Source organism: Triticum aestivum, chromosome 5B (genome assembly GCF_018294505.1).
Source record: "Triticum aestivum cultivar Chinese Spring chromosome 5B, IWGSC CS RefSeq v2.1, whole genome shotgun sequence".
NCBI lineage: Eukaryota > Viridiplantae > Streptophyta > Magnoliopsida > Poales > Poaceae > Triticum > Triticum aestivum.
In genome coordinates this window covers 596752573-596765389 of record NC_057807.1, presented here as the reverse complement: position 1 = coordinate 596765389, position 12817 = coordinate 596752573, and the positions used below count along the sequence as shown (strand labels likewise).

At 41.0% G+C, this 12817-nt stretch overlaps 1 protein-coding gene across 1 annotated transcript; it reads left to right on the top strand.

Moving 5' to 3' along the window:
• The first annotated feature begins 6191 nt into the window (after positions 1-6191).
• LOC123117075 (4-hydroxy-7-methoxy-3-oxo-3,4-dihydro-2H-1,4-benzoxazin-2-yl glucoside beta-D-glucosidase 1d, chloroplastic-like) lies at positions 6192-10779 on the top strand. Its single transcript, XM_044537920.1, has 12 exons — positions 6192-6485; positions 6664-6733; positions 6878-6936; positions 7492-7567; positions 7711-7782; positions 7874-7961; positions 8259-8517; positions 8598-8931; positions 9035-9069; positions 9309-9411; positions 9758-9863; positions 10230-10779. Exons 1-12 carry the CDS (start codon positions 6216-6218, stop codon positions 10444-10446), a joined length of 1689 nt encoding a protein of 562 aa, XP_044393855.1. The 5' UTR covers positions 6192-6215; the 3' UTR covers positions 10447-10779.
• The last annotated feature ends 2038 nt before the right edge of the window (positions 10780-12817 follow it).

Genomic DNA, 12817 nt, shown 5'->3' with positions numbered 1-12817 from the left:
GGATTACACCCACATCAATTCTGTTCTCGATAGTGCTATGTTTTACTACGACACACGGGGTGGAGAGTTCAAGGACAAGAAGAAAAGGGACGGTAGGCCCGCCTTCAGCTATAAGACCGACTTCTGCTACATCCAGCAACCGAGTGATTCTCGGGGACTATTTCCCTGACATGGATGGATGGCACGACATGTTGGAGTGATTGTCGATATATGACAACGTGTCCGTTTAGTCCATACTTTCTATATGACAAAACTTTGAGTTATGCACGACGAAACTTTATTTGTGATGTAATTAAACCGTCCTCCTCGACTAGGAAAGATCCCTCTAGTTAGGGCATTTTGGGTACGATAAACTTTGTTATTGATGCTTATGATATGTTGCTTCTATTTTTGCCAAGTCTGTCTCTTTTTGTTGCTCAACTATATATTTTGCATATCATCGACTCATGTGACGATGCAGGTGCATAGATCATCGATGGCGAAGAAGTGCTATGCCAGGAGTATACGACGAGTGGCTGGAGTGTCTGACCCAGGTGTACCAGTTTCCGGTTTCCGAGCGACGGCCAGTAGTTAGTTTAGGTTCACGCTAACGCGAGAGAGGGATACAAACTCATGTAATGCATAGTTCTGCTCTCACTCATAGTGATAGCTCTTCTCGCATATATCATTGTTTAGATGGATGACGATGTAGTTGCAATAATCGAGACTTGTATCTCTATTTTCGAGATGATGACGAGAGACCACTTTGTGTTGGATGATGATTATGATGCTGACATGATTTGAGGAGACTATTTGTATGTATATGTTATGATTACATTTGTATGTGTATGATATGCTAAAGATTATTGTATAAAGCTTATTGAAATACAAAACAAATATGCAGAAAAAAAACAGAAACTAATAAAACTAGCAGTAGCGAGGGTAATAAAGTTAGCAGTAGCGCTCCCTTACCAGTAGCGCTTCCTGCTAAAAAGCGCTGCAGATATTAGCAGCAGTGCTCTGCACTAAAGCTCGCTACTGCTATCCATGTATAGCAGTAGCATGGGCTGACACGCGCTACTACTATACGTTAGCTGTAGCGCCTTATCAGTAGCGCGTCATCCCGCGCTACTGATAGGAAAAATATCCGCGCTACTGCTAGGGTTTTCCCTAGTAGTGTATGAGTTCTATCATGTCATATTGTAGGCCTATGTTAAGCATGTCGAGCTTAACTGTCTCGAGATCCGCTAGCATCTTGAACGAGTTCAAGCAAATGATGAGTACAACCACCGAATGATGAAGGTTAGTTTTGCCCACTTAGAACCAACCTGAGTATTGCACTTTCATTTCTTCTGATGTTCGTGTTTGCTTGGTCAACTAACATCCAGACTATGTTTACGTCTATGCAAAACGGCACGGTTCCACCATCAATGTGACCACCACCACCACCTGCTGGACCGTACCCCGACTTGCCTACGTTCGAAGAATAGGTGGCACTAGGCAGTGGGACTCTGGTTAGTACATGGCCAAACTATTCAACTGCTAGTTATCGTTGATTCAACATTATCATATTTCCCCTTACCATCTCTTTTCAAGCATGTAGGGAACCGGTGGATCATCCGTTGGTGGTGGTGGTCCTGGTGGTTCCCCTCCTAGTTCATGGAGCCCGGTCACTCTGGTCTGGCAAGGTGGTGGTGGTCTTGGCGGTGCTGCTGGTCTTGGTGGTGGTGGTGGCGATGATGCCAGTGGTAGTGGTGGCGCTTGACCACTTTCATTTGTGTTCTCATGTTCTATACTTCATCCCATGTTTAATACTTCATATTATGTTGATGATGTTTCGACGATGTTTTGATATTGTCTGTGGATGCTCCACATGTTGATGATGTTTCTATCAATTTTTTATGGATTCTATGTATGTTCATGATAATGTTCGTTTGTAGATGATGATTATGTTGTTTATTTGTAGATGATGATGCTTGTGTCGATTTGCACATGATGATGATGACTTGTAGATGATGATGATGATTTTTACATGATCATCAGCATATATTGATGTATATATATGTGTGAATTTGTAGGTCAGAACAAAAAAAACAAAAAAAATTGGTAATAGTTTTACCGAAGGCCTTGCCGTCAGCATAGGTTGTGGCCGAGCTCCTAGTAGCCGCCACGTCCTCTATGCCGATGGCCTATTGGTGCTCCCTAGCTCGTATCTATGCCGCCGGCCGTGCGTGCCACGCAGCCATTCCTGGTTGGATGGACTTGGCAACGGCGTCGCCAGCTGCCGTCTCCCCTTTTTTTGCCGACGGTGCTCCTATGTCGACGACCGTACGGAAAGCCGTCGGCATAGGGTGCTATGCTGACGGTCTGACAAGGAAACACCGATGTATTCTACGCTGACGGTCCTATGCCGACGGTGGCCGTTGGCATAGCCCTATGCCGACGGGATTTCGCTATAAGGTGATTCCGATAGTGAGCAGCATGTTTACCTCATCTTCCGTTGGGTCATCATGATGTGTGAGCATAGGTTTATGTGACGTTGGGTCATCATTGAACCTGCCAACATGTTCAAGAAAACAAGGATTGTGATGGGAAAATTAACCTAAGAAAAACAACCAATAGTGAACTTAATTCGAATGGAGCCTTGTCTACAACTGACGATTCGGCCTCGTCTACATCGACAAGAAAGACGACAACAAGCGCAAGCTCAAGAAGTTAGCCAAGTGGTTTGCGAAGCTCAACTCCGTCCCAGAAGGCTTGCTTAACACTACCAAACCAAGCCAAGTGGTGCTATGTTCGAATAAATAATCCAATATTGAAGGCATGGCATGCAGTTTGAAGAATTAAATAATCGGATGGATGAAATAAAAAGAAGGGATGTGGGCAGTTCCAGTTCACACCAGTGATGTTGAATTAGTAGCCTCGATTCAGCAATGGCGGATGCTCGCTTGGAATCAGGATCATGGCGGATTGGATGGGCTTCTTCTTGGCCTCCGGAGGGTGGCTCACCAGCTTGCTGCTCCGGCCGGCTCCGTAGCTTGTTTTCTTTATCTTTATGTCGGGCTTTCTGTGCTGCCGCCCCAGTCTGAACTATTTCCCTTTTGCTTGTTGAATCTTTATATTTTTTTGAACACAGTACATACGTAAGCGCTCATATACACACGCACACCCTACCCCTATGAGCATCTCCGAAAGACTGAGTCAGCATATCATATTGAAATTTACGAAGTCACCGTAGGCACCCCGTCGTCGATGGGAACGTCTCCTCCCACTGAATGCGCATCGCCGAAAATCCTGAAATAAATTCAGGAATAAATGCGAGCACCAGGATTTGAACCCTGGTGGGCTGGTAATACCACAGTCCCTCTAACCATCCAACCACAGGTTGGTTCGCGTTGAATCTTTATATTCAATAATCGTGTTTTTGTGGAACTCATCGATCTATCTATATAAAGTGAGGCCTTGTGCTTGTTTTCTGATGTGGAATTAGTATAGACAATGCATGGCCTGTATTTGTGAGGGGCAAAAATAAATGTCAAGGGAAAACTTATATTGTTTGCTGTGGGATTCTGCTTTCAAACGTTCAACCATCCATAAATCTATTTTAATGATGGGGTGTATTTCTCCAGTTGCACGGGGCCGGACGCATGCAGTTGCATTTCTGTTGCACATGTGCAAACAAATTATTTTCGTTCGAAAATAAAATAGTTCAAACAAAATTGTTTTTGAATGTATGGTTAGGAGTCACATTTTCTTGAATAACCTTCTCTTTCAAAGAGACGCATGCAAATCATCCATGCATTTTGTTTTGATTGAGCCATTATATTCGCTTCCTGCTTTGTCTTTTTTGTCTGGCCCAGCCCAGAGATAAAGCTCGATCGGTGTAGCCCACATAAAGAAGAAAACACAGAAAAAGGGAGCAGACAAAACACAGGCCACAACAACACAAGCGACACTTGATCTTTCTTTTGGTTTTCCTCCTGAGGGTTTCGTTTATGGCTGTAAGTCCCGCCGCTGCCCATCTTGGCACTGAGGGGTGGGGGGCCTGGCATCTTCAAGAGTTCTAAGTCGTTCCTTGTCATAATCAAGTGATCATTGTTTTTTGTGAGAATAAATTTATTCACGTTCTTTTTTGACGGTGCCATGAGATTAGATAGTTTTCTGACCTCGTTGATCCGATTATTCGTATCTGATGAGTTTATGTTGATGTGTCAATTTTTTTTATTGGTTTGATTTTTGTGGAGTTGAAATCTTTCATCGACATCATGGTGAAGATACTGTGATCCGACGGCCTGCACTTCTAGGGGATTATCCCCGGTCCAAGTACGTTCATCGATCAAGGCTTCCCATTTTTTTAGATGGGCAACTCAAGACGCTTTCAAAAAACATTATTGGTAATATTCGTGCGGGGGAAAGCGTGAGAACACCGTTGCTCCAGTCCGATTGCAGCCTCTTTATCAAAGTCTTTGGAGTATTTCTTCTAGCAGAGTTTGATACCGCGAAGAAGATGTTTCCAGGAGATTTCATTGTAATTCTTAGTCATAGGAGTTACTTTGTATTTTCTTAAATTTTCTTAAATTTTAGATCCAAATCAGTGTACCTGTAATTGTTACGAGTATGAATAAAATAACAGGTATTTCTCCCAAAAAAAGCACAAGCGACTGAAACAAGGAAACTCTCAAAAATTGTACGAGCTGGGGGTAAACAGTATGACATCAACATATGACGTCAGGTTAGATGAGAGATAATTAGCTCTCATCTAGATGAGCCCTAGCGAGGCCCTTTACATATTGATTTAAGGATTACTTTAGATAATTTTGAAATGAAAATGGTGTGTATTTTTTAAGGAAACACAATAGTCTGATGGCTATTTTTATCATTAGACTCTACCGTATTTGCGGGAAGATATTACTGTGTTTTGTGAGAATTTCTATCACGCCCCTTGGGAGGATTGAACCTCCAATAAGACTTCCCTTTTGCTACATTTTTTTTGAGTAGAGTTGTGCTTTACGGTTAATACTTGCCTGCGAGCTTGAAAAAGTTCACAAAATTAACCCATAAACAGGACGGTGTATGTTGTTGCTATTAGTTTCAATATGTTATTGGAGTATTTTGCTGAATATAAATAAGACTTGATTCAAAGCCAAAAAATATATATTTTTTCACCACTGTTAGCTATCCCTTGTAAATTAAAAGCCAAAGTGTATATTCAAAGACAAAGTGTAAATTCAAAGCCAAAGTCTATATTCAAAGCCAAAGTTTAGATTCAAAGCCAAAGTGTATATTCCCGCAAAAAAGAAGAAGCCATAGTGTATATAAATAAGACTGGTTAAAAGGATTCGGTGGCAACTGCCTTATGCCCATCAACTTCAAAATGTTGTAGATTCACCCACTTGAGTTGGATAAATTTATAACAAGAATTAGCCATGGACTAATGTATATTCCTTTCCAGATGTCTTATAAACCGTCCTAATAATAGAATGATAAAGATTTAGGATTTTTATTTTCAAATGACCGAAAGTTAGATCTTCATAGAGTTGTCATGAACAAGTTTCTGAAATACTTGCAATGTGTGTCAGGGACATCTTTGCTCTAATACTTGGATGTAGTGATGGAGTCCCCCAGCTGAATATATGTTTTGCTTTATATACGAACCACAGTCAAGCCTTTGGTCTAATGTTAGCTTAATATAAAAGAATTTCATGATGGTTACAACATGTTGATTAGGTTAAACATTGATAGTCAAAGACCCTGGTTTGGCCACTCCTCTTTAACTTGTGTGTTCACACGTGTTCAAATTTATATATGTGTCATTCGGATGTCTACTGGTACAAGTTTTTACTTTTATTTTTATAATGTACAAAATGCTTTTCTTTGTGTTGCATTTGACCAAAAAGAGATATGGTAGCTCCTCTGCCCTTTTTTTGGACAAAGGAAGCAGTGCTGTTTTGGTGTATCAAGAGAAGAAATACAGAGTTTCAATAGGGCTAGGAGAGGGAAAAAAGACGTTGGGTAGGCTACAGGAATGGTACAGTGGTAAGTTGCAAAGAGCTCATGGTGGTCTCCACTTGAGTTGCGTCCATGCCTTGTGTCTTAGGGTTCTAGCCATAGCTTCATTCCCCCCCCCCCCCCCCCCCCCCCCCCCCCCCGGCATCCTCAGCTATAAATAGATGCCTAAGCGTACAAGGGAACTCACTACTCAAGCTGCTCACAACACTTCAGCCAATTAGCAAGAAATGGCTCTACTTGCTTCTGCCCTGACTCCCACCACTCACCTTGGCCTTAGGAGCCATGTAGGACCAAATCGTGAGATTTTATGGCTCCGATCTGCTGCTTCATCACAAAAGAGCAAGGGAAGGTGTAACATTACCGTTAGGTTACAAAGAGAATCACAACCAGCGGAACCTATTGGGCATGTAACTACTAAGCTCAAGCCCTGGCAAATCCCTAGAAGGGACTGGTTCTCCCCCGAGTTCATCTTTGGTGCGTCCACTTCAGCGTACCAGGTATTAATTAATTTCTAGCACAAATGTACGCCTATCTGCTAATTTAAAGGAAATGGTGTTAACTGATTCAGTGATAACTAGTACTCCTCCATTCCGTATTAGTTGTCACTGATTTAGTACAAAGTGCATGTTAATGGTTGTTCAATTGCACAAAATGTCATATATGTCGCCTGTGTAGGTTGAAGGTGCTTGGAATGAAGATGGCAAGGGGGAAAGCACTTGGGACCACTTCTGCCACAATTATCCTGGTAACATATAATCAGCCTTAATTTTTGTTCTATTTATGTATGTATATATATATATATATATAACAACAAGTAGTACTTTCTAGTGTTAAAAACATATGCTATAATTTTTCCTGCATCCTTCACCCTTCATGTGTATATGAACAGAGCGCATATCTGACGTGACCAATGGGGATGTCGCAGCGGACTCCTACCATATGTATGAAGTAAGTACTGATATGCCAGTAACTAGCTATATATATATATTAAAAAATGACTTCGGAGGGCCACTTGTTAAAATGCACCGCACAACTCATCATTGGGAAGATCCAAGACACACCTAGGATGATCATGCTAATGGAACAGGAAATATTTTGAACAATTCGTCATGAAACTGAATATGTAATCTTTACAAAATGAAAATACTAAGGAAATCACAAGTGGATATATTAAAACTATTATTAATAAGAACATGAATTGTGTTATAGTGCATGAATTGTGTTTCTAGTCATGATTACACCAAAGTTAAAATTGGGAAGCAGATCGAAAAAGGTGCGAGTTGCCCTCTTATATTTATTGGAATTAGATGAGTTTTGGGTATCCAGCTAATGTATTGGTTACATATGTGCAGTTATCTCTGTTACTTGTAACAAATGTTATGAGAGGATGGATTTTATGCCGTTGCATTTTCTTGGGAAAACAATTATGAATATCTAGTTCTAATTCAAATATGCATGATAATATGTTGTCATCACTATTATGTCATCATTTATGACTGACAGGAGGATGTCAAAGCGCTGAAGGACATGGGCATGGATGCGTATAGGTTCTCCATCTCTTGGTCGAGAATACTGCCAAGTAAATACAAAATAACCATATATGTTCTGTACGGTGAATATGTTCGGAATAGGAAAGATGTGCTCTACAAATTAGGTGCTTCCGATCAGAATTGTTATATTGCTGGTGTCCTAATTTCACCACATGCTAATCATGGCTTTCAGATGGGACGGGAACCCCAAACCGGAAAGGCATTCATTACTACAATAAGCTGATCAACTCGTTGATACGTCATGGTGAAAACCTTTTTCTTGTTGGTTTGATTAGTGCTTAATGAGTCAGACTCGCAAAAGCTTGAATAAATCATTATTTGTTTATGTAACTCAGGCATAGTGCCATATGTTACAATTTGGCATTGGGACACCCCTCAAGCACTGGAAGACAAGTACGGCGGCTTCTTAGATCCGAGGATTATGTAAGTATGCAGCAAGCAAAAGAAAATTGATTTCTATGACGGTGGTTCTAAAGAAAGATCAATAATTCAAATCACGACATTTATAAAAGCTATGAATTATAATATTGTCAAATATGATTTGAACAAGATTATTATTTTGTGGGTCATATATGTAACTATTAGAGGAAGCTCATCAATGGGCAAGAGCAAAAAAAGAAGTTTCTTTTCAGATCAAGAACAATGTTCCGATGATGCATCAGGAAACTAGCATAACTATTTAATGTTGAACATCCTTCGGGGTTTGATTTTTTTGTCCAGAAATGACTACAAACACTTCGCCGAGGTGTGCTTTCAGAGCTTCGGCGACAGGGTGAAGCACTGGTTCACCTTTAACGAGCCACACACATATTGTTGTTTCTCCTATGGAGAGGGGATTCATGCTCCTGGGAGGTGCTCGCCTGGGATGGATTGTGCCATCCCAGAAGGAGACTCGCTCAAAGAGCCATACATTGCTGGACACCACATCCTCCTAGCTCATGCCGAGGCTGTTGAGCTGTTCAAAACACATTACAACCAGGTACATACATAAAGATGTATTTATTTATTTAATTGTTTGTTTGTTTATTTATTTATTTTATATTGACGGACCAACTGCAGTGTGAGGATGGCAAAATAGGGATGGCTTTTGACGTAATGGGTTACGAGCCATACCAAGACTCGTTCCTCGATGAACAGGCCCGGCAAAGATCCATCGACTACAACCTCGGATGGTTCGTAGAGCCAGTGGTTCGTGGTGACTACCCCTTCTCCATGAGATCACTTATCGGAGATCGTCTACCCATGTTCACTGAGCTTGAGCAAGCCAAGCTAGCGTCCTCCTGTGACATCATGGGTCTCAACTACTACACCTCCAGGTTCTCCAAGCACATTGACATGTCATCAAACGTTACGCCAAAGCTGAACATCGACGACGCTTACTCTAGTTCCGAAAGTAAGAAAATGTGGTTGAGGGCTAACCTTAGAACTTCGCCGTTCCTTTGAGAAATTTGATGTTCTCGTACTAATCATGCACCTTTGTTCTTCTGTTCGACCAGTTGTAGGGTGTGACGGGAATACCATCGGGCCTAAAGTATGCATCTTCCTATTAGCTACTTGGTTAATTGTGTGTACAAAACATAGGATGATAATGTAGATTATTTTCACCAAAATCTTATGGTAGAACTAGTCACCCGGACTTTAGTTAATTTTTTGCAAGAAAAAGTTCAGTGGCATAGGCATGCTAATGTTTTGTTTCTGGAATGAAGCTTAAACAAATCTGAAGTTTTTCCTTTCTCGTTATGAATTAAAAGTTTGGACACCAATTTGCAGACTGGAACTTTTTGGATTTACATGTACCCAAAAGGCCTAAGGGACCTCCTTCTGATCATGAAGGAGAAATACGGAAACCCACCCATCTTCATCACTGAGAACGGTAAGCAGTGGTGTGTGTGTGTGCGCGCGCGCTCACCGGTTCATATCGAACTTTAGTTAACTTGCAGCCATTATTTTTTCATTTCTCCTCGTGTGGGCCTTTTTTCGAGGGGTTGATTAGGTAGTTTTAGTTAATAAGAAGGTTGAAAATTCTGACACCAAAAGTAACTACGTGCGTTTCCATCATCCCCATGAAGATTGACACACTAATCTTTGAACAATCTTTGTGGTCGAGTGGTACTAGTTCCCTCAAATTATGACAAGAACCTAATCCATGGAGATGGTGATTGTTAGTGAGAGTTTTTCCTTTTTGAGGGAAGTGTGATGGATTTAACTTGTGTGTGCAGGAATGGCTGACGTGGACGGCGATGAAACCATGTCAGATCCCCTGGATGACTGGAAAAGGCTAGACTACCTCCAGCGCCACATCTCAGCCGTCAAGGACGCAATAGAGTAACTACCCACACTAAAATCCTACCTTTTGATTTATTTTGCATTTTGCGGTTTTGCCTATGTACACACATACCCTAATTGCACATTGATCACTCGCTCAGTGGTACGTATGTACGTACGCAACCATGCAATGCATATGTACTTCCTCCGTTCCGAAATATAAGTCTTTTTAGATATTTCAATAAATGACTACATACGGAACAAAATCAGTGAATCTACACTCTAAAACATGTCTAAATACAAAGGTATGTTGTAATCCATTTAAAACGTCTAAAAAGACTTATATTTAGGAACGGAGGAAGTATATGTATACATACACACATGGTTGAATTCTAGCTAAGCGCTTCTATATATCCGTGCCTCCAGCCAAGGCGTGGACGTGCGGGGCCACTTCACGTGGGGTCTCGTTGACAACTTTGAGTGGGGCCAAGGCTACAGCTCACGTTTCGGCCTCGTCTACATCGACAAAAATGACGGCCTCAAGCGCAAGCTCAAGAAGTCAGCCAAGTGGTTTGGAAAGTTCAACGCCGTCCCAAAACGCTTGATTGGTATTACCAAACCAACTGGGCAAGCTCCCGTGTGACGGACAAGCGGTGTTATGTTTGGATAAATAATCCAATGCTGAATGCATGGTATGCAGTTTGAAGAAACAAGTAATCCAATGGACGTAATAAAAATGAAGGAATGTGCCATTTTACTACCGGTGATGTTAAATTAGTAACCTTGACTCCAAAGGGTAGCTCCTCAGCTTCCCGCTCTGGCTCTGTAGTTTGTTTTCTTTATGTTGGGCTTACCTGTGCTGCCGCCCTAGCCCGAAGTATTTCCCTTTTGCTTGTTGAATCTTTGTATTCGGTAATTGTGTGCTTGTGGAACTCATCGATTTATCTATAAAGTGGGGCTTCATGCCTTTTTGTGATGTTGAATCTGTATGGATGATGCAAAAACAAATATCAAGGGAAAAACTATTGTGAAAATTGAAAAGACCTCGAAGCAAAGTACTACCCTCATGCCCCTACGTGGGAGGTTGGGAGGAGTTAACCATTGGGTGCCCCCGATCCGGACAACACAAAAGATTTCAATCAATGATAACGTTCCAACGTCCTGGTCATGCCATGATTGACACTTGAATCAATAGTACATAAGAAACCTTAATATTGATATTTTACTAACCAGTGATTATCAACTATTAAAGTTTCATATTATAACTTCAATACCATATAAATCACACACATCATATTCAGTGATCTACATGCAAATTTTTATTATACCATTCCTGTATACCTATCATTCTTAGAGGAAACATATAACCAATGCAAATTACCACTAACCATTCAACTCTCAAAAGGATATAAGTGAAGCATGAGAGTGCATATGATTTCTATAAAGTACAACTACCGCCGTGATCTAAAGATATAAGTGAAGAACATGAGCAACTGCCTAACTCAACAGATATAAGTGAAGAATAAAGAGCATTTTATAAATTACCATGAATGTGTGTCTCTCATAATTGGTGTGATCAGAAAAAAATGAATGTGGAAACAAACAAACAAAACAAAAATATAATACACGACGCTCCAAGCAAAACACATACCATGTGATGAACAAAAATATAGCTCCAAGTGATATTACTGATAGATTGAAGACGAAAGAGGGGATGCCATCCGGAGCATCCCAAGCTTAGATGCATGGATCTTCCTTGAATATTACCTTGGGGTGCCTTGGTCATCCCCAAACTTAGTGCCTTGCCGCTTCTTATTCTTTCATCCATCGTCATCTCATCCAAGAGTTAAAAACTCAAGTCACATAAAACTTAACAAAACCTCGTGAGACCCATTAGTACAATAGATAAATCATTAACTTAGGTACTGTCATAAATAGATTCAGAATTGTTCTTGCATAACATCTACTGTATTCTATCATCTCCATGGCTTATACCCCCCGATACAATCCATAGTTACATAAAAAACAAGCACATATACAATAAATCTGTCCAAAATAGAACAATATGTAATGATATGAACTAAAACCGTACTTATGTAACTCTAAAAGTTCTGAAAATTTAGGACAACGTAGAAAATTTGTATCCCAATACCGTGTAAAAATTTCAGAGAATAATCATGTGGCGCCCCGCCTGAATACCACTGTAGCCAGATGGTCGCCGCACACTCCAGCCCAGAAAATCAATCTGGCATGCGCATTTAAAACAAGCATCATGCACACAGGCATTTCTATTAATGGATATATAAGTCTTACATGATATTTTACGAGAGGTAATGGCAGGGGAAAGCTCTATCTAAGGCAGCATGGTCTTGGCGCGGCTCCAATCCACAGGGATCTGGCTGGGATACTCTTCTAGCTCACGAACGCTCCGGCTCCTCGCTAGTGAACGTCGAATCCTTAGGTGAACCTGGCCACATTGAAGGCCGATGAGTACTTTTGAATATACTCGGAAGCAAACCAAATAACATATACACCAAGCAACGCAATCCATGGCATTCAAGCATGCATTAGTTATCTTAACAATATTAGCCAACATGTTATGGCAGGATTAACTACCAATATTACTTATCATGTCAACACAAGATTAGCTAACATGATATCTACCAAAGTAAATGCAGTAGGGTAAAGCATGGTAGTGCAGGTAACTTGTCAAGTTCCCTCTCTTGATTCCTTTGGACCATATCCAGGTTCTGACGGTCATCCGACCATCTCCTCCATAGCCATCCCATGGCTAACATCTCCACTTCTTGACATCATCCGATGTCCAGGCCTCTGTGCCGTAAATCTGACAAAGCTTACCCTATCTGGGTCATTATCAGCAATAACATTATATAGTTTCTTCTTCCAGACTTGAAACAGACCAAATAGTATGACCTAGTACGAACTGTCTCCCATGAACGAGGACTCGGCTATTCGAATAGATTTACACTCTGCAGAGGTTGCGCACTTTACCC

Coding starts and splice junctions, on each gene's coding strand:
- LOC123117075 (XM_044537920.1), top strand. CDS start 6,216: ATGGCTCTACTTGCTTCTGCCCTGACTCCCACCACTCACCTTGGCCTT. Junction 6,937..7,491: donor ACTCCTACCATATGTATGAA/GTAAGTACTGAT, acceptor TATGACTGACAG/GAGGATGTCAAAGCGCTGAA. Junction 7,568..7,710: donor TTGGTCGAGAATACTGCCAA/GTAAATACAAAA, acceptor CATGGCTTTCAG/ATGGGACGGGAACCCCAAAC.